Source organism: Pygoscelis adeliae, unplaced genomic scaffold, assembly GCF_000699105.1.
Source record: "Pygoscelis adeliae isolate BGI_AS28 unplaced genomic scaffold, ASM69910v1 Scaffold178, whole genome shotgun sequence".
Classification (NCBI taxonomy): Eukaryota; Metazoa; Chordata; class Aves; order Sphenisciformes; family Spheniscidae; genus Pygoscelis; species Pygoscelis adeliae.
The window spans coordinates 2,744,963-2,770,218 of NW_008825323.1; the positions used below are offsets into that span (position 1 = coordinate 2,744,963).

Genomic DNA, 25,256 nt, shown 5'->3' on the forward strand with positions numbered 1-25,256 from the left:
CACGGACGGAGCCCGAGGTGGCCAAGACGTCTTCAAGGCGGCGGGCAGCGCAGGGGGACCTTCCGCGGCGGAGCAGGGGGGCCGTGCGTGGAAGCGGGTGTCGGGGAGCCCGGCGGAATCGCTCGCGGTGGAGACGTCTCGCGGGGGCGGCCGAATACGCAGCGCGGGCAGCGTGGGCTGGACGGCTAAACCGGAGCGGCCAGAAGGTTTTGAATCAGTCAGAAATTATAATTAAAGCTGTAATGAGTGTTTTGGCATCTTCCCCCCCCCTTTTTTTGTTAATTGGAGGTTAACACTATTTAGACTTTATTGCGGTCCAGTATCAACAATTTTGTAATATAACTTCTATGCCTTTTAGCAAATTACCTCAAACTTTACTCTTTGGATATAAAAAATAATCCCTTAGCACTCTCAAAAATCTCTCTCTCTGACGGGAAAAATTCTACAAAACTTCAACATGTCTTTCATTTCAGCTGAAATTACAACGGAGTCACGCTAGGTTTGTTTAATTTTTCATTTTACTGCATAAACATTTGACAAAGAGAGAAAGCTATCTGTTCATCTTGTGAATGATGGTATACGTCATATGTTCATTAGCATTCACGTCTTCCGTGAAGTACAGGCAATAAAATAAGGAAACAAAGACAAAAGGTATAAAAGAACGATACAAGATGGCACCAGTTACAGGTGCATGGAAAAAGCCTCAAACATTACAAAAAGACATATATGAGATGTCAAATAAGCCATTCGCATAATAGTGTTAAAAAAAAAGAAAAGGGGAAAAAAAATTAAAGCCTGACAGTGCTGCCCAATTTCATTTGCATAAAAAATGCAAGTGACTATTTATAAATATATTCAGATCACAAGATGTTTGTATTCTGTTTTTCCATGTAAAGCATTAATAGACATTTATTCCCATCCTTGCATTTTAAAAAGCAATGTACATAATTAGGCTTTTACAAAAAGATTACAATGATGTGCATTATAAATTGATTCCTGTTTAAAGTGAAGGCGGCAAATATGCATTAGTTTAAGAGACAAATGGCTGGAAACTCAGTGTTCAGAATGACAGTAGGTACGTATTTAGACACCTTACAATAACTATTAGGGTACAATTGCCGATGAAACTTTAATTGTGTAAGATTCATTAAAATCTCTAAATGGCACATACACATTTAGGCTTAATTTGAGAACGTAGCCAAAAAAATGGATTTGGAAGTTTTTGTCATTAGATTTTAGCAGTAATTTAGCATTCTGAAAGAGGTAGCAACATCAACTGAAATAATTCAACTGCATTTTACAGCAGACGCTGCATCGATGGCTATTATCAATAAACATTTTTTCGGGAGGCTCACGGTGCTGCCGCCGGGGGAATCCATCCCAAACCCCGGCACGGTTCAGCTCAGCACAAAACGGTTTGGGAGGCGGGAGGTGGAAGCGCAGTTACATACTACAGACGTTAAGAAAGTTTTTATTATTTTCCCCTTCCACGCACAGGGATGCTAACGGCTATTTTGAGGAAGAGATGAAAAGACAAGGTCGCTTGCCGTAGCGCCGCTTGATCCCCCGTGCCCGAGGGTGTCAACCTACTGCAGGAAACGTGACACGGGGTTACACTTTGGGCCGGCTGACAAAAGTTAATTTTGCAGAGGAAAGCAGCTGTTATTTACCCCGAGCCCAGGCCGCGCGCTGTTCATTTGAGGACGAGGGAGCGCACGCACAAGGCGCAGCCCCGCGCGGGCATGTGCGTGGCGTGAATGACACCAGCGGAAGAAAAGAGGAACCCGAAGACTGACGTCCCCTCAGCACCGCTCATTATCTCCGCGCTGCAAGGAGGGTTAAAATCAAAATGGAGGCTTTTTTGGGACCTGGGCACTTCTGCTGTTCGGAGCGTGCGGCTGGGGCGCGCTGGCTTAGGAGAAAAGGGAGGAAAGGGATGCACGCTGCCGTGCAAGGGCGTGCGGCGAGTGTTTGCTGCTGACAGCCTGGAAAGTTTCACTTGGGATACAGCTGGGTGGAAGAGGAATGATTGAAGGGGAGTGTGTCGATGTGCGGGAGGTCAGGGGGAAACAGGGGAAGACTGAAACACACCTCCTGCATTACCAGCATCAATAGGTCTTTGATGCTATAGAAATTACTCTGCTAAAACTTATTAAGAATTTTATACCAATAATATGCACTACGTGTAATCGCCTGTGAAGATGTGCACGGTCAGGGAGATGCACAGAGCAGCAAACCGAATTTGGCTTACCGAATGCAAGCGGATGCTTTTTCCTATGGGACGCGTCTCCTGAGCTACCTGATTTAGAAATATTTGTTTAAACTGCGAAAAGTTACTTTAGAATGTATGAAAGAGAAGCAGAAGGCACAAAGATTTTTTCTTTCAAAATACGGTATCTCGAGGAATGTGCATTATATAACTAATTTTAATTTTGTGCAGTTACAAACTACAGACTTGCTATCCCCTTCCACAGATTCATACGAATCTACCAAATATAGTGACATTGAAATTTCAAATTTCTTTTTTTCTATAGCACTTGCTTCACAATTAGAGTAAAAAACTTCACTTAGATTGTACTTAGCAGAATGCTGCAAAATATAAAAATGTATCAAGTGCATACAAAAGAAGTGCAATCCAAAGCACTGCGAATAATAACTTACATCATTGTTTTCTATGCCAGGCAATAAAAATCAGTTTTGTCCAGCCAAATAAGGATTTAGCCTCTACTTAAACAGGACAATTGCTTTTTTTTTTTCTGCAGAAAGAGAGGCAGTGGGAAGCAACATGAGAGTCTGCAGAGCAGGACGATTCTAATTGTTCTGTCTTTATTACGCATTATTCCTACGAACACCACCACCCATTACCCTTTCAGCAATAAAGTAGGGCTCAAACGGTGACCCCACTAAATCTGGTGCTAAGCAGTCTGTATCGCGCCCAGAGCAGCCTCTCCTCAAAATACGAACATGACAGAAAATCAGCATTTCTGGAGTGAGACGGGGAGGCTCTATCAGTTCCCTCCTCAGGCTGCTGCACCAGATCACAAGCATCGAGGAGTTCTTGATCAAGTCTTTGTCATTTAAACACCCCATTTTACCTCAAAAAAAAAAAAAAAAAAAGGGCAGAAAAAAACTTAAATGTCTTTTAAAAAACGCACCAGCGTATCTTGCATGTGATGGAAGTTTGCCAGTTAGATCATCAAAAGGTTTTGAGTGAAGGGCAGATAGCACGTATGTACGATGCATGGGAAGGAGAAATGTTTAGGTGGGAATGAAGTAGCGAAAAACATTTTTAATTGCTGCATGGTATCTGCCACATTAGCAGTACCTGGACTTTGAAAAGATCTCCCTAGCAAAACAACACAGAACCACCTCTTATCTTCAGTAACGTGCCTGTAAAATGAAAATGTCTCAGTGACACGGGAGAGAGATGACACTTCAGACATCCTCTGCAATTTTTCCAGTCTTTAAATACTACGGTTTTACAAACTAAAAATAAAAAAACCACAGACTTTGGAATTTCATTCTTTATATACTTATTTTGAAAACATTTGCCCTGCGTCTGGAAAATATCACTTTTTGTCATGGAAGTTATATCTGTCACAGGAAAACTTAAAAATACAGGCTTTTACGTTGTGCTGCTCTATTTTACTCAGACCTTATCAGTAAAAGGACTCACTTGCATGCCTGATGCTGAAGATGCCCAGCAATCAAGCAATTATTAAAACCCATTCAAAACACTTATTTCAACACACCCAGAACAATCACTTGGGACTGCAAATATCTGCTGAGAAAAATCTCGCTATACAACATCCACAGAGGGTATTGGAAACTCTGGAAGTACCTATATACATCTTCGTCACGTTTTTCTAAGGCATCCGCTTCGTTTAACAGCACAACGCTATGCATGCTATGGATACTTTTTTTCCAGAGACTATTTCTACCTTAAGTAAGAGATTAGATTTCTTCTCTTCATTTTAATTGCTTATAAACGACCGTGTCCCACCCTTTCTTTTTCAAAACTGAAGCTGTTTTTGCAAAAGATCTCTTTTGCTACCAGAAATTTTTTGGGTCTCGTTGCCCTGCGTAGCTCACGCATATAAGCAAGTCCAGCATTTTTCTTCAACTGAATAACGCAGATAATGGGCTGCTATGAGATACTCAGACTCTTCTTTTATTTCGGAGTTAAAAGCAAGTTCCACTCCCCACTTAAGAGATCAGCTCATATTTAGCCTGTGCCCATCTTCTATGTTCATTGACTCAAATATCAGCAGAAGACATCTTAAAATAAGTGAAAAGTGTTGCAGATGCACAATCTGTGCACAATGCAGACACACAATATCTGTAACACTCGCATAGGATATTGCTACGTATAACAAAATAGTTATCGGTATAAATACGCACCAATTTCATTTATATACTGAAACAAAACAGAACAGATTTCCAGTTACTATCCAACTTTTTTTTTCCCTGCAGATTTTTGAAGTCTGTATTTGCATGTTCATCCTCTATGCTACGGGAAGCTCAGAATTCATCATCGATGCAAAAATCAGAAAAGATCCTCCGCACCAATAGGTCAACACATTCTTTTGCGATTTTAATAATGGCCTGTCCTATTACATTTGTTATTCATATAGAATAAGGATAGACAATTTTTAGGTATTATATAGCTTTCTTCTGGAATATTAGCTTTGTGGCTTTGAGAGGCCATTTTCTAAAGATCCTAATAGTCAAATGACATCTTGGGAAATGTTACATTCTCACTGCATTTGCATGATAATGAAGATGAAATTTCATATAAGCTACCTGAATTATACTTATCTAAGTTTTGTTTCACCGAATGACCAAAGGAATATGTTCCCTAAGCCAAAGTATCGCAATACAATGCCATACATTATTGCTTCTGTGAAAGACAGGAAACTATAATCCAAGCAATAAAAAAAAAAACCCTGCGTAATTTATGTAATAGCGTTAATATGATCTCAGCTGTGTATCTCTGAATACTTATTTCCTTTGGAGAAAATTCTACGGCATCCCCAAAAATATCCACAGCAAATTTTTAAAAAATGCTGAAGGAACGGCTCTGTGATGCTCAGTGCTCTGTAGGACAGGAACGCTGTCGTAACGTTTTGTTTTTCACCAACGTGCAGTACTATCACGCGCTTGGTAAGGTTCACACGTCAGCTTATGCACTAGATATGAGCCACCCTTTGGGTATAACCGCATTTCACCTGTACCTACGGGCAAGTCCGCGTGTCAAATCACTTTCTGACCACAGAAATAGGTTTGGTGGGCAATAATAACGGGCGCCTTTCCCACGATTAGGCACGTAGGCAAATGCGTGGCGCTCAGAAATTGCAGCGGTGGATTTCAGAGCTCCTGAATATGGGTTGTTATCGCAGGAGACATTGAAAAGCTTCCCCTTCCCCTACAAGGGCGAGCCAAGAACCCGGCGGCCAAACCCGGGTTTCGGAAGCCAGCCCCTGACATACCACGTTGGTAACAACAAGGACATTGTGAGGAGGCATTTGTCCTCTCTGATCAACACAGAGCTGATCGCTCATCGGTCTGCTCAGCAATTTACCTGCTGTGATTCGTTCTGAAGTACAGCCCCAGAAAGCCAAAATCCAACTGCAGTTTTATTCTGAAGATGTCATTTTTTAGTATTTTTGTAAGACTGAAGAAAATTTAGTACAAATCACGCAAGTTACAAACTGACAATATTAATCTAAGCAAAGACACCAGCACACACAGCCTTAGATTAAGTCTCCTCTTATAATTGCAAACTCTTTGAAGAGAGAGTAGTTTTGATTTTTGCCGGAAGCTATAGGCATTGTTTAAAAAAAAAAAAAAAAAAAACCACAGCATGGAATAAATGGTGTACATAATGGCGATTTTATTTAACAGAGCTTTTCAGTACACTCTGGTCTATGCCGTGCTATACCTGTGGAAACACATCCAAATTAAAAAAGAAAAAGAAAAAAATACTTATCCTGAAGGGGAAAAAAAAAAGAAAAAAAAAAAAGGAAAGGCCTATACTCAAAGGGACATCTGAATAAAATTGAGACATCTGCAGTAAAGTTTTCCCTTCTCCCTAGAATGTTTGAGATGAACTCGGCGTAACACTGCCTTCCAAGAAAAGACAGGGTGATCAATGCAGGAGCACATCAGGCTCCCTTGGACAGGCCAATCAATGCAAGAAAGAACCTTGCCCAGGGCCTTATGCAAATAGAAGCACGTCCTGCAACCCGGGGAGGGAACATGCGCAATAGATCAATGGCATCTGAAAAACCTTACAGCTATATCAGCCTCAGACAGTAAATATATAATGATGAATCCCTCACGTTCAGCCGTGAACTCTTTAAACTAGGTTATTTTCAACAGCTGGTTTGAAAAAAAAAAAATCTGCTGGGTCTGTAGACAGCAACGGTGAAGTGAAATAACATTACTGAGGGTTAAATTAACAATGCCTTTTTTTAAGGCTGAGAAAATATAATCTCTGTACTTCAACACCTTGTAAAGCACTGGAAGTTATGTGCCTGCCGGGGTTGGGACCGAGAGGGGGGCGGCTGGGGTTTTGTTTCATTATTTTGATATTTTGATTTTTTTTTAAAAACGTACTCAGTAAAGTACTCGGTGATGTAGGAAAAAATAAAAGGTTTATCGTTTAGAAGAACAATACCAGAGAACTAACATCACAATCATCACTCTGTTGATTGAAATTTATTCTGTCGAATAATATTGTAATTATATTTTTTGTACCCTCGACTGTTTTAGACTATGTTTTAAAGGAATTCAAGAATATACTAAGGATCTTAAGCAAAGCAGCTGACATATAACTTTAACACTTCAAAAGCACTCCAAAGGGGAATAAAACTTGGTAAAGGTGCACAAAGCAATATTCATGACCACAGGACCATACAGGTTCACCAATGACTTGGTAACTACCTCAAAATTGCTAAAATAACAAGTCTTCCCACGGAGGCTTGTAGGGAATAATCCTAAACGTTATTCATCATCTGTTCTTGGGAAAGGGATGGGGAGAGAAAGGAGGAGGATGAAGGAACAGGCAAAAAACTTTTCCTCTGAAGAAACTCCGCTTTTAAAGATCACTAGCGGCTCCCAACTTCATAGCACAAAGGTATAATACTCCTGTCAGATGGCTAGAGCCACCCCAGGACAAAATATAATCCAGATATCGACAAGCAAGTAAAATGCCTTGGCTTAATCAAGCTTGTGAAAACCTCATGCACTTTGTATCCTGATACTGCAGGATACTGAGATTCACTATTACATTTAATTTGCCTTGGAAAATGGAAAAGACAGAAAAATAACTAACTAAACTATTTATTTTTCATGTATTTATGAGGAAATTTTACTCCTGCGTTTTGACACTTTGCATTAAAATCTCAGTTCAGTTCTGCAGTGTTAAAAGCACAATTTTCTCAACGAATGTATGTGCAAAATCTGCTTACATATTTTTACTTCATATCACATTCAAGCAAAGCCCTTAAATAGGATTATTTTAACATTTAAACACTGGTAGTCATGCTATTATTAATATTAAAATACTTCACTAATATACTGAAAGAGCTATGTAACACATCTTCACTAGATTAAAGAAAGGAAAGTTCTAAGATAAAATGCAAATTCCAGCTGCTTCTTATAGTACCACAGTTTCAGAGCTCCCTTCGCCAGAGCATGTTTGGATTCCTTTTACTCCACCTGGATTTGCAATGCCTAATATATTATTAACTTGCAGTTCCCCTGGTTGATCCACTAAACCGGGTCTTAAAGTCTTATAAAATCTCTACTGTTCCACACAAAAGCCATACATACTCTTTTCACCATAATTAACATTTAAATTAACAGTAACACAATACACTCGTGTAGTCTTATCGGCATAAGATCATGTCACAGAAATGGGAAAAAGTATGAAATAACAGTGAGACAACTTCCTTTTTTTTAAATGGTTTTTCCATTAGAAAAAAAAAAAGCCAGAATTTAAAACAGCCTAATATTTCATATAAAATAATCTAAATGCACCACAAAACCTGCCAGGGAATAATACATGTGATTTTCCCACTTTCTTCATCGTATAAGCAAATCCAAAACTCTTAATTTTCTTCTTTATTAGTGTTCATATACACATTCAAAAAGAACTGCAACCCCTTTACACTTTATGATGTCATATGTTGTAAAATCTTTAGCATTATAAGCTGCTCTCCAAACCAATCTAGAGAGATAAGTATAACAACCTAGAAAGTTAAGTAACACGCCAGGGTTTTTCATAGTGTACCTGCTGGGAAAAAAACCACAGTACTCATGTTGTGTGAACCTCCAGTCAGCCCGATGCATGCCCATTTATAGATGCAATGACCTCATCCACGTAAAGCGGTGTTCTAAAAATCTCGTTTTTCTGCCCTGATGCACCACGGCCAGAAAAGAGGCATCTGCAGATGACGGGGAAAACAGAAGGGTGCAATACCACAGCAGAAAGACGCATCTGCTGTTAAGAAACAGGTGGATTAAATAAAATAAAAAGGAAGATGGGCCTTCACAGAAGATTTTTACAAGATTAAGAAGGCAAAGTCTGAAGATCAGCCTGAATGGGGTGAAGTAAGTCTGTCCAGGATAACGGGAGACGGGACTTTTTATTTATGCAGCAGGACTCAGGGGCAGGACAGCACGTGCACCAGCCGTCCCAGGAATTCACTTCGGGGAGGCAAAAAAGAGATGGACTGAAATAGCTTACATCAGAGAGAAGGCAAAGACGTTTGATGTCCGGCACTTTTCTCAGAGGTTCAGGACAGAAGAATTGTCTCCTGTTACCACCGATGCATTTCCCCAGTGTCTGGAAGAACTCTGGTGAGGGTTCAGAGACAAAACACCTCTACAGAGGTGCACATCTGGAGATGACGACTTCTAACTCCTGGGAAGTTTGGGCAACCAGTGAGGAAATTTATAGCTAGGCAAGAAACTAAGGAAAAGGAGTTGTCCTGGCGTTAACTGTCGGGATCAACGGTGTACTCCACACATCTTAAGGACATGGCTGCACACAGATGTTGCCCCATCAGCTTTGATGGGCTCAAGGGCTGAAGTTTACCTGCACAACTGAAAGGACGAGCAGCGTGTTCTTTGAACACAGTCCTGTGCTTTGGCTTTTTTTTTTTCCCCTTTCAAAGCTAGAATTTGAAATGAAAAATAAACTGACTGATAAGTACACTGTCTTGCAGAATTTAAAACAGTTGAAACAATGCAGGAAAGGATACTAATACAAAGGAATTTATTGAGCCAGAAGGAAGTTTTTAGTCAGATATAGGGATAGATGCCAAATATGGTTTTATTTAACATCTTCATTAATGATGTGGAATTAATTAAATTTGCAGGTGACATTAAAGCAGGAGAAACTGCCAAGAGAAGCAAGGCATGAAAGAAATACAAAACGAGCTTCCAAGTTTCATAGACCTGTAGCACAAAAGGGATCGTTATGACGATCTAGTTTGTCATCCCGCACAACAAGGGCCACAACGCAGCTAGATTTAATTTGGAAGAATGTGAGATAATATTGTTGAGGGGGAGAAAGTCATCTACTACATTCAGTACCGTGGGGGGGAGGGAAATTGAGAGCGCTAAAATACTCTGAGGGATGCACAAACATTAGCGGTACCAAATGCAAATAAACTTCGGAAAAAAAAAAAAATCTAGTACCATTTTGGCTGCATTGACCAAAATATTGCACAGCTGAACAAAGGTACTGAAGTTCACCTTGGGCTAACTATAGTAACTGCACTTAAAATACGGAGTTCAATTCTCAGCATACTACCAGAGAAATGTTGACAAATACTACTGAATTCAGACAGGAATACAAAGAAAAAAGACAAAAAAAAAAAAGTCCTAGTTATATATAGTTGGGCAACAAAAGAACAAGGGGATGGAAGTACAAGAACAACTGCTAAAGATCAGAAAGCTCTTTATACCGAAATCTAAAAATAAATGCTCACTGTGTAGTGCATGGAATTTAAAACAATGCAAAGAAATTATAAAAATATACAACTAGTGAGATGATGCGACTCTAGAAAAGTTTCTGCAAAGAAATGCAGAAAGTGCCGTGCCTTCGACCTCCAAATCCCACAGGATACAGACACATATTTCCAAGTAACTGGATTTCCAAGTAACCCTAACTTTTACCCATCTCCAGTTCTTTGTTCATTTAATAATTAGCACTCCAACTTTGGTGTCAAACTAGAAAATTGATATGAACGGGCCAATGAAATGTAAAGTAATGATGGGTGGTGCCGGCAATTAGTACTCGGCGTATCGTTCCAGTCCATGAAACACTGCCCTTCTCCTTTTGGAAGAACTGGGGAAGGGGCATACGTATGGCTAGCCTCAGACCACGCACTGAGCTGAGTGAAGCATGAGATATTACATTAGCAAATGATTAAGAGGAAGCAAAAAGTAATGAGGCTGAGCAAGCTATCTAGAGTAAGGTAACGAGGAGGGATGAATATTCAAAACACGAGCCTGTTCTGGAAGTGGCCAACGCTTGGACTTTCGTTGCAGCCATCCTCTTCTCTCATCCAGTAGCAAGGCTGAGAGGGCTGGGGATGAACTGAGGAAGGGGGTGCCTACACGGCATTTAAACTAAAATACCAAAAAATGAAAAAGGACATGCAGCTGTGGTGCTCTGAACTGCTTCGTAATCATTCATCATTCCTCTGCCTCTTCCCGTTAGATGATCCTTCCGGACTGCAAGCTCTTCAGGACAAGGCACTACTATGTGACTGCTACCACAATGCAAATGGATAATAGCAATAAATGGTAGCAAGTGAAATGATGATGCCAGTGTACACTTGTCAGTTTATTTATTTAGGCTGAGAGTCGCCTAAAATGTTTATCTGCTCTGTGTTAAAATGGGCAACATATGCATATAAATGCATATATATGTATATACATGTGTGTATACACACACACACACACACACACTTTTTGTATGTGTGTATCAGTAAAAGCCAAATGTGATCAAGAAGCTGCTCCCAGTACAGAAGGCAGTGACATGTATTAAGATACTTCAGTATTTTTTGCTCAATCCACCATTTAATTTCCTTCCTGCCACAACCCCTCACCGCGGGATCTGCGATCCCTGTTGCTTTCTGCCGCAAGCTGAAGCTTGTGCGTTTCAGAAAGCATTAGCAAAAATGAGTCCACTACTTCCAAAAACAAGTAAGGAGGGAAAAAACTTGTTTGCAAACATCGGTGTTTGGGGGTTTGACCTGGTTTTGGTTCAAACTCAGCGCTTCCAGTGGAGTGAGCCTGGAATCAGACAGGCGCCGACTCCAGAAAAATTAATCCAAACTGGTTCCAATTGTTTGCGGCTGAAAACACGCACCTGCACACGCTGGCTTTCACAGGAACACGGACTCCCGGGTCGTACCAAGGACCGACGGTCCCAGCTAATTGCTCACATAACTCTTGCCATGTGTGGGTCACGCTGGGTAGCAGCTTTGCCCCAGTCCTCCTGTTCCCAAACAGGCCTTCCTCATCCAACGGTGAGAAACCTAATTCCACCCTAAATTTATTCATGACCAGTTTTAATCCATTTGTTCCTGTGCCAACATTGTTCTTTGGCTTACACGGCTCGCCCTCCCCGCTGTTTACTCTCCCGATGTATTTGCAGAGTGCTACCAATCCCTCTAAGCTTTCCTTCGCCAGGCTGAACAAGCCATGCTTTTTAGACTCTGCTTCTGTAGCAAATGCAGAACAGACGCCGAACCTTCTTCTTCTTCAGCAGCTACCAAAGTTAATGTAAGAGCATTAGCAGATTACACAGCTCTTATTAAGATTGATAAGCCTAGAGGGTGTGTGTGCTGTTTCCACGGCTATATTGATTCTGGTGCTCACTGTAGGTAGGACATCTCCGTGTGGCACCACATCACGGCACGTCCACATATCCTTCATCGTTTCTAGTAAAATAGACTCTCCATCGCTCTGAGCGTACTGACACCTCTTCCCATATCTCTTCCGGACTGAGCTCCCGAATGTCTCAAATTATCTCAGATTAATCTCACCAGCATGCTCGCTGGCATTAATATTTCCCTTCCTGGGATAGAAAGAGCGAACAAATCACAGGATCACATTTGGCTCTTTTGTCACGTCATCGGGTCGTTCACTAACAGCCATCAGCGATGAAACCGCATGTCCGAGGGCTTCCCCATCCCTGCTGTTCCCTGTTGATGAGATCACTCTTCATACACAAATGCAGATGACTAGCCAGTCAATGCCTAAGTGTGCTAAAGTTTGTATTATTTCCTTTAATTTCTATTACTGCAGAAACTCTACTTCTGAGTACCAACGGTGACTTTACCACTTCATGCCAGGAGCCAATTTCATTAGCGCATACTTACTTTGTGTGACCATGTCAGTAACGGAAATACCAGAAGAAATTTGCCCCGAGGCTAGTGACCCCAGTCCTGTCCGGCCCTTTTTACACAACCCACTGCTGTTTCTCCATTAGCTCCTCTTGTCCACCCTCATTTCTCGTTCGACCTTTTTCAGGGGGAGGAGCATTTTTCCAAGAAGCACAACAAAGTATAGCTGAAATGAATAACCAAATGGAATTAAGATCCTGTTTTTACTTTTAGACTTATTTTTCTGAGTGTCCCCACCTAAGTCAGATCTGTCTCAGATTGTGCTAATGTAAGTGTAAAAAACAGAAAAAGCTGAGACCTAAAACTGGTAGAGTTGGGTGAGATGATATGTCCAAAGACTGGACATATAACCCAAGTCCCATAAACCTACAAGACAGCATCCCATATGGCTCTACCAATTGACATTCAACATTTAAAGAACATCCTCTTTTTTTTTTGTTCTTTAATGCTCACAAAGCTTTGAAAAACTGTGATATTTTGCCTTGTTTCTTCACAATATGGATCTTGGTCACTGAGGTGTTTTGCTTCTCCGCTCTCTACTTCCAGCTCTCTCCCATGCTTCCTACAGCCATCACAGGTCTCATGTTATTTCTGCCACACATCTACATACAGTAGATGTATTTTGATTTAATATGTCAGCCAGGGGAATTAAGAGTTGGATATCCGCAGTACCCGCTCTATGCTCATCAATTCTTGAGCCAAACTAAATATAAAAAATAAGTAGATAGGCATACTTACATATGTATATATAAATAAAAAGCCAAATATAACAAACCATTCAATCTGAAATTTCAGGAAATTAAATTAATGAAAAGCTAATGACAGGTTCACAGCCCAGTCATTAAGGCTCTTAAATTGCATTTTGCCTGTGCCAGAATACTGATGCAGCCTCAGAGACTCCCAGGTAGCTCAGCAGGTGTCCATTTATCATTGCTAGTATTATGGCACCTATCAGCTCTAGCCAGGGTCAGGTCCTCGCCGTACTCAGCACAATACAACAAAATGAAGTGGCAGTGTATTGCAGAGCGTATCTCAAAGTAAGGGACCTAAAATTATTTCAAATGGACAAAATTGGCTGATTTTGATGGAATTAGGATGCTACAGTGGATACAGTAATTTGAACAGTGCGTTTTAAGGGCTCTCATTTTAACAAAGCTGCCTAAAAATACACACACGCGCGTGCACGCGCGCGCACACACACACACTTTTGTCTACACCTTTGCACAAATTCTCAATATATATATCCAACATTTTAGCCAACAAAGACCATAATGAATAGTTTCTCATCTGCTCAAAGACAATGAACCTACCTTCCTTCTCCTAATTTAATTATATTACATTCCCCCGTGCGCTTTGTATTTTTACAGCAGTATGAATGCTGTAAGCTGGAGATACCACTACAGATTCTCACAATTTTGTCACGATTCCCATGATATTTGGTGGGGTTTTTTGCCTTTTTCTCATTAAAGATATTATTTAACTAAAATTAAAACAAAAAAAGCTACACTTCTGGTTTGTAAGGTGCTGAGGAAACCCTTGAAAATGCAAAGCCTAAGGTCTCAGGAATACAGGAGGCAAATGGGAGAAATCTTCCGCAAAATCTTTTTTTTTTTCAAAAAATCTCAGGATACTGAATACCTAATTGACAATTTTGAAAGCTTAGATTTAACAATTCTTCCTGTGATTCCGAAATGAGTAGTTGTCATGTGGTTTTTATAATGATGGACACGGCTAGTTTTACATGTCACCCAGCATCCTGGGACCACCCTTTCCCTCCCCTCTACAGGTGGCCAGGCCCTGATGCTGTAATTACGTCTGCAGGAGATGGCCACAGCACTCAGGTAGGCGCGGGGGCACAATATATCTTTTCTCCCTTGTGGGTCTTTCATGCAGGCAATGACAGGGGAAAACATTCTTTTTAAAGCAAAATAATTGTAAACCCACAAAATCTGGCAGAAAAACTCAAAGGAGGCGTTGTACCAGAAACTTATTTTCTGTAAACTAAATATAAAATTGACTCCATCAACTTGAAATTCTCACTTTCTCTTAAATTTCATAAAATTATTATAAGCTAGGAGTTGGGAAAGTTCCACAATTTACCATCAACTACAGCAAGCTGCTTCTGAAAATAAATCCCCAACTACACTGTGTAAGGGATAACAGAAGTAAGAAGCAGAGATGTGTTCATGAATCATGGCTTGAGTTTTTCAAAATCAATAATTAGCAGAACACAGTGACCCAACAACTATTTTTAGTGCTGTGTATTCAAAAAGTAATTTACGTGCAGATATTATTAGGTGCATATTTAATTTCAAACCACAATTACACAAAGTTTTAATTACTAAATATTAAGATACATTTTAGCATATGGCTTATGATTAGCATTTGTAATTCAAGCTATAAGCAATACAACTAATTACATTTATTGGTGGAACTTTACTTCCCACACATGTTCAATCACTTTCAATTATTCCCCTAGTAATCTATGACCCAGCAAGGTACAGAAATTGCGTGCCTACGTTGCAGTAACTGGGTAACAGTTTCTGTGCATTCAAGCATGATATTACCGACTCACCCTGTTTTTCTTAACATCTCGCAATCACAGACATGCAAAAATGTAGATTAAAAAGCTGCAAAGACCAATAAAAATGCTAGATGCTGTGGCATGTATTTGAAAACTGCAGCCAAGTTTTACTGGTTTGTTTAATGAAGGACTTCCAAACCATAGCCTGATTTTTATGGTGAGATGAGATTTGGAATGAAGACCAGGTTTGGCCACCAAAGGTTTGTAAACAAGAACGCTCCTCCTTTTATGGCATTATTCACACGCGATGGTCACGTTTGCTCTCTTTTCACCTTGAGTTTCCCACCAAAACGCATGTCCACACCCTAGCACTGGACTTCAGAAACCTGCAGAGCAAAGGGACGAGGCAGAGCAGAGTTGCTTTTCCTCCGCCAGCTCCCTTAGCAGCTGCAAACAAAGGGGCACCCCAACGTGTCCTGCCCCTGCAAGGCTGAACACTTCCCCACGCTGCTCCGGGGGGAAGCATCTTAAGCAAAGATCCGGGAGCATCTTCTCATGTGATGGCACGAACGACCACGAACGCGTCTCTGCTTAATATCGGGTTTTGTTGGGTTTCTCTGCTCAATGCCAGAGCGTCAGGTTTTCATCGAGAGCCTTGCACCATGACGAAGTGATGAGCTGGGGGGATCTCTGTGGCTGAGATGATTGCAAACGATCGGGACAGACCTCGCAGCACTGAACATGCAAAGTGAATTTAAAAGATACGCATTGAAAACGCAAATGTTTTTGGACTTTTTTGCTTGTTTTCTTTTTCCCTGCGGGCACAGTAAATTGCAGAGGGCCCAGGCAGAAACCTTCACTCCAGATTAAAGCCATATGCTTCACACTGCTCTCCTGTAAGGGGCATGGATGCAGAAGGAGCAGCTGTGAAACAGGTCTCCATAACTACTGTAACCTACAATTTTATGAATCAGTTGACCCAAAATTCTTGCATAGCAAGTGTAGAGGTGGTACGGTTGCTATATGGTGTAGCTGCTCTATCAGCCTCATCATCTCCCCCACACAAAGCAGGAAAGAAAGTGAAGTGATCGAATATGTATTTGTCATAAGACAGTAATTGCCCATCAGCTGCAATTTTTTTTTGAGCTCTTTGCAATTACTAAGTGCCATATGGATATAAAGTTGAAGAGAAAGGAGATCATAACAAAATAAAATCTTACAAATTAATATTGTGATAAAATAGGTCAGGGTTTATTTCAATGATATCTGCTTCAGTGTATGCATTATTTAATTAAAATGCTTTCAGTGGAGCTCAGATATCAAACCACCTCTACCAAAACCAGGTGTTAATATCCTTTGATTTTTTAAAAAACAATTGGGCTACATTAAATATACTTCTCAGGTCTAGTTTTGCATGACAGATATGTGATGTGCCAATGGTTATATATTATATTCTTCCTCTCAGGCATGCATCTCCTGCAGAGACAGCAGACTACAGAAGCTGACCCTTACTGAGACCATCTTGTCTCTCTGACAAAGCTCCTTTTTAACTTCTTACTTACTGGTTGCTTCCTGTGATGGATAAAAACTTTAGCTCAGCTTGTGATAATTTCACAGGCCCTGAGCACCCTGACCCTGGAAGCCCCAAGGTCAGAAGTCAAGTCTTGTTCTGAAACATCTGTGTGCTTCATATTAAAGTAGAACAAAAGTGAAGAAATATCCACCAGTGTGACAAGAGAAACGGGCAAAATGGGAACGACACGTTGGTCATCTGTTACCCATGCCACTTCAAGCCATTGACTGAAATGTGATGGAAAAACTCTCCAAGCCTCCTTCGAATAAGCACTTTGTTTAGGAATCACTGAGAAAGGTCTCCAGCCGATTTTTATTCCCGCCCTGTGCTAAGCGTATGTATCTGTAGGCGTCCGGCAACCCAAACAACGTGGCTTTACAAAACCTGCAGAAATTCTGCTAACGCTTCACTTTGGACAGGATGAGGCACACCAGAATAACCTGGGCTGAAACACAGGGCAGCTGAAAACCACAGCTCAGGAAAGCCAAGACAGAAGAGATGCTCCCTACCCTTCACTGCATCCGAGGAGCAACAGGCACATGCAACGCAACCCGTTTCTTGCCCGAAGTTGTGGTTATAGAAGGAATTACTCATCTTCACTAATTTGGTGTCTTAAAAGTTTAGTTTTGAGACTATTTACTGACCTGGTAATAAAATACCTGTGGAAAATGATCAGCTGAGCTGTTCTCAAGTCTCAAATCTGTACACATCATACATATTTTAAAAATACTCTTCCGGAAGCACAGGGAAAATCAAAATGGCCTTAATTTCTACAAATGAAAAGGGTTAACAAAAATCTTAAGTTCTTAAAATAATACAAGTGGTCCTGCTCTGGATTCTTCTTGCTACTCAGAGCAGCACAAGATTAAAAACAAAACACTCATGCATGCATGCTGTTTCTTAACTAAGGCATTCATCTCACGTTCAGGCAGGAACCACTTTTACTAACTTTCAGTTAGACTAAACTAACGTGTTATAGACGAAAGATGTACATACACGTCTGCTGATTCCTGTGTCCACAGAACCAATTGCAATGTTCTGCAATTTACATTTCCACAATAAACAGGAATTTTTTTAGTTTTCTTCAGTAAAACACAATTAAGTGAGGAGACTATAGCTACACTCAAAAGAGTGGTATACAAGTTCAACAGGCAACTTTGTACACCAGATGGGGTCAGCAAATTTGCCTTTAGATAAAAGGGTGAAAGGCTGACAAACTGCATGTTCAGCAGTCCCAGCATCAGGGGTAGGGCAGCTTTACACTGAGCAGGGTCCTCCCCACCTTATACCACTGCAGGGTTTATCCACAGCCCAATAAATGGCAAAAAAAGTCTTCCCAGCAACTTCCGCAGACCTTTGTGGAAAAACTGCGAAATTGGGTAAACCCGCCAAATGTCCCCTCATGTTCAGTTCCAATCTATATACAAAACGGTGCATTTGTTAACGTGACTTTGCTTTAAAACTGTTCTTACACGTTCTCAGTCTTTGCCTCCAGTCTTTCTGCCCCAGAGCAGAAACTCACTGGGCGCTGCCTTTCGGTACACAGCCTGGACAAGGAGGATCCAACGCGTTTTGTTCTCCCACTGTCTCTCAGGTTTGTGCACACTTGGGACCTTATTTTCTAACTCAAAACCAGAGAAAAATGCAGTGACCTTGCAGCTGCAAAGAAATCCTCACGGATCTGTATCTGACCATTGGTTTAAAGCTGCTCCTAAAGGGCTGCTTTCAAGAATGTGATCACAAAGAATGTAGAAAATCTGTGAAAGACTTCAGGAAAGAAGGCAATGGAGAAGTCACACTTACCAACTCTACAAAGGCAAGTCCACCATAACTGTGAGCAACAAAAAACACGTTCTCTGCAGCTGACTGGGAAATAAAATGGTCCCAAACATAAATTGCATGTTCTTCAGGAGATCCATTATCCTGCAGAAAGAAATTATGTTTGCGACAATTACCTTTTAAAAACTGGCAATTCTGTCTAAAAGCAAAGTGTTCCTATATGTTAAAATGTTTTGTTAAGACAAACCTCAAATGAATATACTCGTGTCAAAAAAAGAACAGATTCGTTTGTCTAAATAAAAGAAATTTAAGATTGCAATTTAAAGGCAGTAAAACTGTTGCTTTATTGTGGCTTATTTTAATAAATACAACAAAAAATTATGCATCTGCAAAATTTTGTCTAAATACCACGATGGCAATTCAGCTAAACAGAGGCATTCAAAGAAATTATGAGCCACTACTCTGATTTTCATTCTTTTGACAACTCTTTGTCAAATGTTTGTTCACTGCTGGTTTGTTTAAAGTAGTTAAGCCTTAGTCTGATAAAACAAATAAAAACAAGTAGGAACAATATCAATATAATTTTAGTCTTTACAGTTTTTTTCATATTATGGGCCAACGGAAATCTGCCAAAGATTAAAATTATGGCATTTGCAACTACTCTTTTAAATGCTACTTTTTGCAACCGCACACAATGAGATACAGCGCAGATAAAACACCTCTTGACTGCTTACACATTAGCCATTATTTCAGAGTCTCTGGTAGTTAGGGGAGTGCTTTTTCTTATTATTGAACAAGAATTTGTGAACGCCAGTCAATGTAAGAGTCACTGAAGGCACTGGGATGATATACACTGATTTTAGTGCACTTTCCTCAAACACTGGGGCTGTGCACTCCCACCTCTACCTTAGAGGCTCTCAGAAAGCCCTGTACCCCTCTGTATTTTACTTATTTCTCAGGTTGTCCATGTCGGAACTACAAATCTGTCTAGTCTCAGGTGACAAGAGTAAGATGCTCTGCTAGCTCCCCTGTCCCGCCAGGATTTCACATCTCTAGCACAACACTGCAGGCGCTTTCCAGGCTCTCTTGTGCCAGAAAGGGCTGATCAGTCAAGGTCACGTCATTTACTAAAATTTGCATCCCTTTCCCCTTTGCTCTGCTCCACCACCAACTTCATACCCCTAGGTGACCCAGACGCAGACCACAAAAGCCTCAGTTCCTTGGGGAAAATAAAGTACAAACCAGCAAAAGCCACTGGCAATCAGAAGATGTTAATTACATAGTGTGAATTACTGTAACTTTACCAAGAACACTAAAGTGATTTAGGTCTTAGTCCCATTCTGAAACTCAGTTTTGGGAATTTAAGCTCTTATGAATGTCTAAAATCAATGGGAAGACAGATGTCCTGGTTTCGGCAGGGGTAGAGTTAATTTCCTTCCTAGTAGCTGGTACAGTGCTGTGCTTTGGATTTAGGATGGGAACAAAATTGATAAGGCACCGATGTTTTAGTTGTTGCTACGTAGTGCTTACACTAGTCAAGGACTTTTCAGTTTCTCGTGCTCTACCAACTGAGAAGGCTGGGGGTGCACAAGAAGCTGGGAGGGGGCACAGCCAGGACAGCTGACCCAAACTGGCCACAGGGATATTCCATACCACGTGACGTCATGCTCAGTATATAAAGCTGGGGGAAGAAGAAGGAAGGGGGGGACGTTTGGAGTGATGGCGTTTGTCTTCCCAAGTCACCGTTACGCGTGATGGAGCCCTGCTTTCCTGGAGATGGCTGAACACCTGCCTGCCGATGGGAAGTAGTGAATGAATGCCTTGTTTTGCTTTGCTTGCGTGCGCGGCTTTTGCTTTACCTATTAAACTGTCTTTATCTCAACCCACGAGTTTTCTCACTTTTATCCTTCCGATTCTCTCCCCCATCCCACTGCGGGGGGAGTGAGCGAGCGGCTGCGTGGTGCTCAGTTGCCAACTGAGGTTAAACCACGACAACAGACAACTAAATAATGTGGTGGATTTAGGCTTTTACTTCTATTCTCATGCCTGAGTTCCTAAATAAGAGTGAGATGGCTACAAATCTTTATGGATCTGGACCCAAAGCTTTTAAAACAATTATGTGCTTTTAAAATTTTTTCCTCTAAGGTAGCAGCAATTAAAACATATTTATCAAATTTGCCAAAAAGCACTGAAGGTATTCTCAATCCTGGACAGATTCCGCTCTTGATTGACTATGACAGAACATGGTTCTAACTAATTATGTATCAACTATTGTAAACCACCTCAGCGTGAGAAAGGGCCTATTTTCTTTCAACCCTGTTTTGAAATTTGATTGTAGAGATAGGTAAAGGAGGTAAGACTCCTCCCTTTGTGAGGAAAGAGAGAAGTTTTTCAAAAGAAATTTCATGAAGAAAATATGATTGACAGAGCAGTTATTAAGATAAAGCTGAAGGACAACTTGAACTGGAGTTTCCTACAGAAAAGTGATGTGCTCTAATTATGATACATACGGAAAAGGCACAGTAAAACACCAGGAGAGTTTTAAAATGACTAATTTATCTAAAAGATTTATTTTAGTTAAATATTCAGAAGATATTTGTTTTTAAATAATAATATTACCATTAATTCTCATAACAGCAATTTTTGTACAGGTACATAACCCTCATTTAACGTTCTGACAAAAAGAAGAAATTGTTTCTGGTTAATATTCCATTTTCAGGCTTCCACAAGACTAAGACAGCAGCAAGAAGCTTCTGAAGGATTAAGAAACGCAGCCCGAAAAACCTTCCACCAATTAAATCATAACCAGTGGTCTAGTAAACCAAATCATTAACTGCACAGCTTCACAGTCCAGTACAAAGGCTCAATAGGATTTTATAAAAGCAAAAAGAAATGAGCTAGAACGAGTTAGATATAGACTGTAACTACAGTTTCCTTTGTTACTGGTGAAAAAACCCTATAAAATGTCAGGATAAACTGTGTTGCTGTACATACTCTGCTAAACCCTAAACATGGTAAGAAACGCACATATGTGCAAGAAGGAGTTCGGAGGAGTCGTGTATGTTTAGAAGAAAAGCTCTTTCTTCAGAGCATCTGCTTATTTTTTCCCCTTGTAACAAGCCCGCATGTTAAACAACTCAGGCGGAGAATAAACTGGCGCCGTGTCCGTACAAGAAACATCTGGCTGCAGGAGCGGGCACCGCCGACTGCAGGATATGGCCGGTCTCCCTAGGATTTCAAATTGCGCTGGGTCCATGAGGACCCAGGGATTAACCTCCTCTGCCTGGCCTGGGTTAAATTATGAGGCTGGATACTGCAGTTTCAGTACGAAAGGTGGCAGTTTCAGGCAGCTGTTGCTTTCCTTCTTTTCATTGCAGCTAAATACAATGCACTTATACACCACCTTGTTAAATTATTTGATAAAGTGGGGGCCTCTTAGTCTGTGCAAGTATCTATATGATTGCACAGAAGGGAATGGAGAAATCACGCCATGTACCTCTGAAGGAAGCTGAGGCTGAATGCGTTCTCATTTGTGAATCAGACTGAGATGGAAAGATGCTGGGAAAGCCGAACTTAAATTTCCAGCTGCTGAAAGTTGCTCGTCTGTAACCGGTAATTCTACATCTAAATAAGCAGTCTGATTTTTCAGAGGTGTGGAAGTCACAGCTGTGGGTCTTCATCCCTCTGAAAACCTGCCCCCCCCCGTAATTAATATTAAAAAAATTGAGAACCACGTTATGTGAAAAGGTCTCCATGTGACGCTTAACCAATGCGAAGTAACCCCAAAACAGGCACATTGTCAGGTGGCACCAATACTGGGGTGGGGAATGGAGCACCGAACGTTCAACCTTCGCCTGTGCTCCCATCACGCAAAATCTTACCTGCCTCCGGTTTTAATGGAATACTATCAGTAAGATTTACCCTTTAATTCACTAATAAATGAAAAGACGTCCATGTCTTTTTCCTAATAACTATTGTACTGTAGTCCTTTTCACTGATAAAAATAGAGCGAATATACCTCATTTGCCACCAGTGACTACCAATGCTACGGAGACGATCAGATATTGAACACCTGTCATACCTGCATGCAGCAAATCCCACTGAAGATTGCCTTGGAGATAAAGGTGGCTAAAATAATTTAACACAAGTATTGCTGAGGTATTTCAGATTGCTGATGTTGTATTTATTCCTTTTCCTGAATGCTAGAGGAAGCACACATTTCTGGAACCTGCTATAAAAGGGGCATCCATGAAAGTAATATAGAATATAAGTAGCCAGGTATTAGGTTCTGATTCAGTTAATGACAGCAGCATGGGGCTAATCAAAAAGATGCTCTTGCCACATGGATATACTCCTTTTGAATGAGAAATGATCATCAAGCATTTGCAAATAGAATGAAATTTTATTTCATGTGGAAGAGATGAGTATTCACAAATACTGGTTTAAGAACAGATTTCTTTTGTTAGTGATAAAAGACTTTTTTTTTTTCCAGTATTTTTTAAACACTATCTCCTAACTATGTATAAAAAATGCCTCACTTTTTAAACCAAAATAGATATTGCTCAAAAAATGATCATAAATGGTTAATACGGAGCTTTTCATTTTAATATCAAAAGTTTAATCAACTAGTTTAATAGTACAGTCTATGAAAATAATACGGCAATGATTAATAAATTCATGTTCCTCATATATGTGAAGCTACTTAATATCCCAGGGCCAGAACCTCTCCTACAGCTAAGTAGCCAGGTATTAGGTTCTGATTCAGTTAATGACAGCAGCATGGGGCTAATCAAAAAGATGCTCTTGCCACATGGATATACTCCTTTTGAATGAGAAATGATCATCAAGCATTTGCAAATAGAATGAAATTTTATTTCATGTGGAAGAGATGAGTATTCACAAATACTGGTTTAAGAACAGATTTCTTTTGTTAGTGATAAAAGACTTTTTTTTTTCAGTATTTTTTAAACACTATCTCTTAACTATGTATAAAAAATGCCTCACTTTTTAAACCAAAATAGATATTGCTCAAAAAATGATCATAAATGGTTAATACGGAGCTTTTCATTTTAATATCAAAAGTTTAATCAACTAGTTTAATAGTACAGTCTATGAAAATAATACGGCAATGATTAATAAATTCATGTTCCTCATATATGTGAAGCTACTTAATATCCCAGGGCCAGAACCTCTCCTACAGCTGCTTGAAGCAGCAGCTTGCGGTAGGGAAGAGATTGCCAGTCGCCGATCTGCTCGGCCTCGACTCAGCTCTTGGCGTGGGTTAGGGATGTCCTGGTCTGCTCCAGCCTAGACCAGCTGGGCTCGGTTTTGGGGGGACCTCACACCACGAATGGCAGCCCATGACTACGTTGTCTCGGGGTCTATGCTAACAGAAACACGCTTATATAAAATGCTGCTCCTCATCTTGTTTTAATAAGAGGTTTTGCTTTCAGAAAACCAGCTTGCAGATTTAAAATTCTCTCTGTAATTGTTTTTAAGTCCCTGAAAACCCAAAATGGTTGTGGGTAAATTCTTGGGCCATCCATTGTGCAAAAAAGCAGAGTAAAAGACCACAGATTTCGGTCTGTCATTTTTTCCAATATTGCTAGCGTTAGGAGTTGAGAGGTATATAACATTTTAATGTCTGGAGCCATTAGGAATGCGCAGATAAGCAGTGTGCACACAGTGAATACGGTGTTACGTTCTGTTGCATTCAAAAAACAGGTTGAATTTACTAATGTAATATCACAGTCATTCATTGTTAAATACCAAGCTGAAGTGATGCAGCAACCGAAGCCTTATCAACTATGCCAGATTCTAACACCTAGACATTGCAAGGTCTGCAGTTATGATGGACTACCTGAGTTGATAACACATGGAATTATCTAAACAACATTTGCATATTTGTGTAATTATTTCCTAAGGTTAATTAGCTCCTGCAAAGCAGCTTGCCCTTTGAGACTGCTTACTGTGACAGGTTCACATATTTCCTGTTTCAACGCCAAATTTTACTTTTTTTTTTTTTTTTTAAAAAGTAACCTGTTGCGGGAAAGTTACAGATGGGGCACGAGCTCGAGGCCTTGAACTACTACAGACTTTACTGGGGCAGAGCAGCTCACATCCTATCTCAAACTTCTAATTCATCGAAACTCAAAAAAAATCAAATCAAGAAAATCAAATTAGTTTTAAGCTCTGGTGACAGCTCTCTCTTTTTGCTTTGTTTTTTTTAAATCAAGAGTTGGAATCACATTTTTTTGCGACAAGTGAAAAGTGAAATGCCTACAAATAGGGAAATACGCCATACAACTGAATAGCTTTTTAACAATTTACTTGAAGGTGGTTTCTATAATTACCCCTTATCACAGCAAAACAATTTCTCCTTCTAGCTTGATGAGCTACTGTAAACAAGTATGGTACATGTGTTAAATACGGGAGAACAGAACTGCACACTGGCTGGGAGGCAGAGAGATGGGGAAGGCTCAGGTCTCCTGTCTCCAGCCCTTCCCTGGAGATGTTAGATCCTTTCCCACCATCAGGACCTTTGCAGCTGGGTACAGCTCGTTCTGTTGCCTCAGTGAGCCTTGGGGCAGGCAAACTTCTGCAATTCCCCCAACTCTTCTGAAAAATCATTATATTAATATATAACATAACAATAGAAAAGCATAACCTAGAAGTAGCAGTCTGTCACCGAAACAATCCAGGATGAAATAGTGTTTTCAGTGGCCGCTGGCTAACACTGCTAACTAACTTCTGTCCAATAAAAGATATATTTTTCTGTACAGAAAACTCTGCACTATTGAAAGAAAATCGTATGTTTCAAGGTCTGAAATGAACAGTGAAGGGATAGAGTTTGTTCCCTGCTGGTGTGCAGTTCTTGATTATCATAACCTGACTCACACCAGCACCACATTTTGCAGCACTCCTAGGTAACGGACCCAGTAAAAATTAAATG

At 40.4% G+C, this 25,256-nt stretch overlaps 1 protein-coding gene across 1 annotated transcript in view; it reads right to left on the bottom strand.

Annotated features, from left to right (window-relative positions):
• FAM172A (family with sequence similarity 172, member A) overlaps positions 1–25,256 on the bottom strand; it is a 258,727-nt gene that overhangs the window by 98,893 nt on the left and 134,578 nt on the right. The window contains exon 7 of the mRNA XM_009330306.1: positions 18,329–18,448. Coding sequence (XP_009328581.1) covers positions 18,329–18,448 — 120 coding nt within the window. The remainder of the gene's footprint in view (positions 1–18,328; positions 18,449–25,256) is intronic.